This window comes from Notothenia coriiceps, unplaced genomic scaffold, assembly GCF_000735185.1.
Source record: "Notothenia coriiceps isolate Sejong01 unplaced genomic scaffold, NC01 NC01_scaffold00004875, whole genome shotgun sequence".
Classification (NCBI taxonomy): Eukaryota; Metazoa; Chordata; class Actinopteri; order Perciformes; family Nototheniidae; genus Notothenia; species Notothenia coriiceps.
In genome coordinates, this window is record NW_011337576.1 from 110,913 (window position 1) to 117,707 (window position 6,795).

A 6,795-nucleotide genomic window follows, 5' to 3' on the forward strand; every position below is an offset into this window, starting at 1 on the left:
TTAGTGTCACTTTCACAATGGATGTCATTTTTTTCAGAGTGTAACCAACAACGACATCTGGTGACAAGCTGCAAACACAAGCGAGGACAGTGGTCGTGAATATGTTGCACTAGGTAGAAGACATGGCAAAAGATTGTTTATTATGGGATTTTTATTAAGTGGCCTTTCGTGCTGTGGAATTGGTGAGTAATATATAAGTAATATATAGATAATGTGTTGGTAGCATGTTGTGTTTACTGGTTGAGGTGCAGCTTATCTTTATTGTGTTGGGCAGTTCAATCTCTAACACAGCATCCATTACTTTTTTGGTGTCCTAAAAACTTGTAGCCTACTTGTTAAATAGAAAAAGTGTTAGTGCAGCAAGGTAGTTCTTCAACCTGTATTTTGAAACAAAAGAGTAAGGCACATTACAGGACTAAACCTTTTCAAAGGAAATACTTCAAACAAATGAATTATCTCATTCCAAAAATGTCCCGCAAAATGTTTTTTTGCTTTTTCAACATTTTGAGAGAAATGGTTCTGAAAGGACATAAAACAGCTGCTAATTGTGAGAATAAACAGACAACACAAACTTGTTTTATTTTATAGAAGGAACAATAGATCTTTATTTCATAACAATGTGCATTAAATGACAATTTCTACATATTGCAGGTGTATAAATCCCTTGATGTTGTGGAACTCATTGAGATGTAATTGTGTGTATGAGCGACACAATATATAGTTTAAGAAGTATCCAATAACTCTGAATGTACTTACCCGAATGGGCCTCTCTGTTCATCCTCCCAGCTCTCCTGAGATTCCCCCTGAACACAAAGAAAAACAGAGACAATTTCAACATTTTATTTCCCCTCACCTTTGTATTGATTTGATTTCCTGCCAGTGTCTGATGTATTAAACTGGAGGCTCACTCACATCTCTCACATGCTGCACAGCATTCATGATAGAACAGAAGAGCCAGGAGCTGTGCAGGATTCAAAGAGGAGAGCCACCACAACATCAAACCCCCTCCTCCTCTTCATCATCAGTTAACATGTGGATAAGGTTCCCATCACATCAGACACATCAAAGTGTGGCTCTGGATCCCTGAGGGGGACGACAGCAGGAGGGAGGGAAGGAAAAGGAATAGGTTAGAAATCAAGGGAAATTAGATTTGTCTAAGGAAGTAAACATTATTTCCATTTCAGGATACATTATTAAACACACATCTGAATTATCATGGCATATTTCAGCACGTGGAGAACAATAAACGATATCATCAATCTCAGTGAAAAAGTATAAAAACATCTAGATTTTTTTTTTTACAATGGCTGCCATTCGTCTCACGAAGCAGGCTGATAAAGTGAAAGTGATCCTGGAAAGGTCTACTGACATCTGGCGACGGTTCACCCACATTTACAGCACTATTTATTATCAGTCACGTTTTCTTATATGACTGATTACTTCGTCCCGACTCCTGCCTCGTAATAATAGTTTCTGTAAAATAAATCCGCACTACTTTATACCGCACAAAATCAAAAAATGTGTTCAAATCAGCTTTTAGTTCGTTTTTTATAATTGTTTCACCGTGTGCTGCACAGTTGCACGAGTGTTTTGTAAAAAATCGATCCTAATTTCCGTGAACAAAGGCTATAATGATTGGAGAGCAGGTCCTAATAAAGGTCAATCTCACCCAAAATAATGAATCACGTAGTGAGAGTAATTAACGTTGAAAAGTGAAACTTCCGCGTCTCGTTTGAGTCTACGAGTTAACCATTTCTTTTTCAACACATCGAAATTCAGATAATTCGGTAATATAAAATGTAACATATGTGATTTATTTTTCTTAAATCGTGACTAAGCAGTTAAAAGAGCTTGGATAGTCTAACAATTCTATTTTGATAAATGTCATACGAATTGATTTATTCTAAGAGCATCAATTAAGCGAGTGATTAATTATCCAACAACGAAGTAAGGTGTTCAAGTCCAAAATATCCAATTAACATTTGATTATTTTTGCAAATTAATTAACCAAGTAGGACTTTAATGCCTGTTAGGTAATTGCCTAATCCATCTTACTGATTATCACTTTGGCTTGCAAACTTCTCCCACTGAAGGGTTACCTTAAAGAGGCAGAAACAGAAAGCCCTCTACTGTGCACTGAGGGAAACAAACACGTGTTCCAGAAGGGAAAAAATGAAGCCTCGACTGGAGATGTGTCCATTACACCCCCAGGGCAGATAGGGGGAAGGATTTCAAACCAAATAGAAAGCTTTAAGACTCAATAGAGGCAGTTACACCTCATGTTATCAGATTTGGTTGAGTTCCCACTAGAAAAGCAGATTCATATTTTCAAAGATAAAAGTACAATTGAAAATATCAAAACGCAACATGGTTTAAGAATAACAGATATAAGAAATAACAGAATCAATGTATAAGCCCAGTAATCAGTGGAGAATAAGTTAAGCTTAATAGAGTCCACTGAAAACAACAGTCTTAGGTAAATTTCCCTAATCATCCACTAATCTAAATGTTAGATTGTATTACTAAAAGCAAACTTTGTGGAGAAAATACTACGAATGCAACATGAGACTTCTCTTTCACCTGTAACTGACCACACTAAGTAACTGTCTTTTATGGTCGGTCAAGTTATCTGTGGCCCGACTAACCAAACAGAAAAGTTCACACAGGTTAAAGTAACCTCGGTGTGGACAATATTTAAAGTTTTTTTTTTTAAATAATATTGAATTATTTAACTAGAGCAGACCTTTTTTTCAACCTATGGTAATGTTAACTTTTCTTTACAAAATGGCAGCATTTGAAGGAAATGCCTTATGATCGACGTGTTACCATTTGGATGCAGTTAATGTACGCAAGTTAGGCAGATTTGTAGTCCTTGAATGATTACTTTTACCTCTCTGGAATAATATTGCATGGTAACAGCACTTTTTAAGACCTAATAGAAAACTAACAATGGATCAAACCCTTCCCTATAATCTTATTCCCCATGAGTATCAAAATAGTAATGAGTAATTCTACAAAAAGCACTGACGCACTCCGATGCTGCGTACAGACGATGACTAATAGGTAGGGGCAGTGGTGCAACAGTCTAAGGATCAAAGGATAAAAACAACACACATTTTTCAAACTCAGATTTTTATTAGTCAGTACAAGTAAAACGAAACTGAAGACGATTTTCTTCATCCCCTCCAAAAATGCACTTCTGCGTCGGAGTTGAAGGCAGAAAGAAACTCACAGCTCTCTCCTCCTTTGAGTAGACGTGTGCCGCTCTCCGAAACCTAAAACTATCGCCGCAGGTATCTCACGCACAGGTGGAGAAAGCATCGCTTCACAAATATATAACATTCGGTGTAGAAACAATGCAAAAATGTTTTGCCTAAAATATGCGAACGAGAATCGTAGAAGGAACATAAATTTTATAACATATTTCAGACCCAAAGGGATTTAATTTAAATTGAGTTTTTACCAAAAGCTACTTGAAACTGCTGATTTGAAGAGAAGCGGTCAAAACTGCTCACTGAAAAAACGATATAACAGCAGAAACATTGCACCAACTACATTCTTTTGTTTCTCTTTTAGCAAAAATAACTATCATCGAGTTCAACGTCCGGTACGAGTTAACCTACACTTGAGCGAATGCACACACGCATACCATGCACACACTCAAATGACGCTCTAATCCATATTTAATACAATGCTTCACACAAAAAGTGAATTATATATATATATATATATCCACCTCTTATTTTCTTTCATCTTCTGTCTTCACTCTTCCGCTCAGCAGCCCCCTCAGAGCCTCCTGGTGTCTCTTGTTCTCCTGCTTTATTCTTCGCCCCTCTTCTGGTATCAGCTGAATTCATTCCTGGTGACCACCTCTGCTCTTTCATCCACCTAGATTTTCACAGGTGTGGAACTCTGACCCTGCCTTCATGACATCCAGTGATTTAAGAGCTCAGAGCTTCATGCCCACTCAGTAACGTGGGGGTTGAAAGGGTCTTTTCGGGGGGAACATTGGACCAGGATGTCCACCTCCTCTTGGACCAGGTCGTTTGCCTCTTAACCTTGGACCGGGGCCCTGGAACCGAGGAAATGCTGCATGTGGGGGTCCTCCGGGGTGTGGGTGGTGTGCTGGGTGAGGAAGCCGATGTGGAGGCCGTGGTCCAGGATGACGAATTTCATGATGATGTGGTGGAAGTGGTCTCCTGGGAGCGAAGTGCGGAGGACGGGGGTTGTGGCCCTGGTAGTAAGGGTCCTCTGAGGCCGAGAGAGGGGGAGCGGGGGGCCCTCGAACTCTGGGGTAGTGCTGCGGAGGGTTACCTGGCCTGTGATAAGGATCTTCTGGGTGGGGGAAATTGTCTTCTTGAAAGAAATGGGCATCATAGTGATCATGATGGCGGGGGTCATCTTGGTAACCCAGGTCGTCTGGGTGAGGGGGGAAATCTTCCGGGTGAGAAGGAAGGGGTCTGTCTAGGTGAGGATGGAAGTCTTCAGGGTGAGGATGGAAGTCTTCAGGGTGAGGATGGAAGTCTTCAGGGTGAGGATGGAAGTCTTCAGGGTGAGGATGATGCGGTCTGTCGAGTTCATAGGGCGAATCATCAGGATGGAACATGGATTTGTGTTGATGGTCGTGGACGATCATCCCGCTGATGACACTGTCACCTCGGGGCCCGATCGCCTTCCCCATCCCAGCGCCGGGCCCCGGGTGCTGCTGCTCTGGTGGCATCATCATACTGCTGTTCCCAGAAGGAGGGGCGTCTAAAACTTGAGGAGGGGGAGGGAGCTTTGGGACAGGAGGGAGGGTACCTCTGAAGTAAACAGGGGCCGTGGCGGCGTCCTGCTGGGGGGCCAACTGTTGAGGTTCCCGAAATGTCTCTGTTTGGTATGGATAAAGTCCAGAGGAATTGTGTTCTCCAGGCCCCGTCACATTGTAGCCTCTGGGTTGCTGGGAGTTCCCCCCTTGGTAACTGTCCCCATACCAACCGCTTTCACTCCCCCCCTGAAAGCCTTTCATTGTCTGTGTGCTACCGGCACCACCTGGGGGTCTTACTCCAGGCCCCGGCCCTCCTGTTTGTGCAGACATCTGCTGGTAGTGAGCACCAGGGGCGGCCATGCCATGCTCCGAAACGTTGTGTTGGCCGTAAGGGTACGGCTGGTATGCCTGCCCGTTCTGAGGGCCCCCCCCGGGCTGCAGGCGGGCCTGCTGTGGGGGATTGTTGTGCTGACTGCTGTTCTGGTATGCTACAGGAGCCATGGTAACCGTATCTCCAATCGATGACTGATTTGTCTTGGAGGTGAACGGGACCACCACAGGCTCGTCCATTATTTCATCTTGAGTTGGGGTGCTGCCGCCCTCATCCCGCACTGGGGTCCCGCCCTGGTTGTCTGTCCCAGTTACGGGGCTGAGGTTGTCCGCTGCTGCCACAGGCTTTGTGGGAAGACTAATGCCAAACGCATTGAAAGCCGGGTTCCCCTGCAGGAAGCTGTGGATTTTAGACTCTAAGCTATCCGAGGACAAGGCCGGTGATTTCTCTGTAGTCAGATCCATGTCCCGATGGAGAGCCTGGACCAGAGCAGATGCTGCATTTGAAGTCTTGGGCGGGGCTTGGGAACTCAGACTCAGCCTTTCAGTGGCGCTGTGTGAAGAAGGCACAGGTGCAACAGGCGGGAGAGACGGGCTCTGAGAGGGTGCTGCTGACGCGGATGTGGATAACGGAGGGATTTTTCCTATACTGGACGAGACTGAGGAAACATTTGGGCTGCTCAGAAGAGAAGAGATACCTGAGTGAAGAGAGAAGAATACAGAAATGCCCTTTAAGCAAACATACCTCTTTGAATGTGTGATATCAAATAAAAAATGTTTTTATTTTCAGACAAAACAAGGACTCCTTTTTCTCACCCCCGAGGCTGCCTCTACCCTGGACTTTGGAGAGAGCGCCCAGGATGTCTGCAGAACTCATGTCCACCTTAGAGAGGAGGTTCACCAGAGAGCTGGCTTCATGAGGGGCCACAGGGGCCGCTGGTGGACTCTTCAATGAGGAGGCAGCAGGGGAGCCTGCAGGAGGACTCTCCACTAATGGTCCTATAACACAGAGAGGGGTACCAGGTGTTTTAACCACGAAAGCCCTTAAATATAACAATAGGATTTTGGTAACATATTTTTAATAAAGAAAGAAAATATTTGATACATACACCACACCATACTATGTCTTAGAGATGCATTTATTACAATTTTGTTCCATTTCCTTCACTTTTCACTACGTATAGCAGCTGATGCTGACTTGTGGCCAGCTGTGTTCATGTTGTTCCACAATGACTTATTATGGACTTGCAGGAGTAACAAAGTGCAAGCTTTATTTCTTCTTCACTCACACTGAAGAACTCCCACACTGACGACATTGTGTGTATGTAGCATTACCAGTATTATGTCACCAGACTGGTGACAATCGCTTTGGAAAGGTGGCCAATCAATCATTGCATCTTTACTTTGTGTTACATTTGATCACCATTTTACTTTTCTTTTACAGTTTTCAAATAGTGTTTCAGTAGCCACCAGCACTCACCTGTGTTCTTCATGACTGCATTCAAACTGTTGAGGATGGAGCCAATTTTACCCAGGTCCACACTTTCCACTGCTGCACGAGGCACTACAGGAGCCGCTGGTACAGGAGGAGCTGTTACAGGAGGAGCTGCTGCAGGAGGAGCTGCTGCAGGAGGAGCTGTTACAGGAGGAGTAACTGGAGGAGGAGTAACTGCTGGAGGAGTAACTGCTGGAGGAGTAACTGCTGGAGGAGTAACTGC

General features: G+C 43.8%; 1 protein-coding gene across 1 annotated transcript in view; it reads right to left on the reverse strand.

Annotated features, from left to right (window-relative positions):
* Nucleotides 1–415: 415 nt before the first annotated feature.
* The window catches only part of rprd2a (regulation of nuclear pre-mRNA domain containing 2a), a 16,682-nt gene continuing 10,302 nt past the window's right edge, over nucleotides 416–6,795 (reverse strand). Inside the window, exons 9-13 of the mRNA XM_010767898.1 lie at nucleotides 6,558–6,791; nucleotides 5,894–6,076; nucleotides 3,737–5,775; nucleotides 913–1,083; nucleotides 416–803 (exon numbers count right to left, since the gene is read on the reverse strand). Coding sequence (XP_010766200.1) covers nucleotides 3,968–5,775; nucleotides 5,894–6,076; nucleotides 6,558–6,791 — 2,225 coding nt within the window. The 3' untranslated portion in view covers nucleotides 416–803; nucleotides 913–1,083; nucleotides 3,737–3,967. The remainder of the gene's footprint in view (nucleotides 804–912; nucleotides 1,084–3,736; nucleotides 5,776–5,893; nucleotides 6,077–6,557; nucleotides 6,792–6,795) is intronic.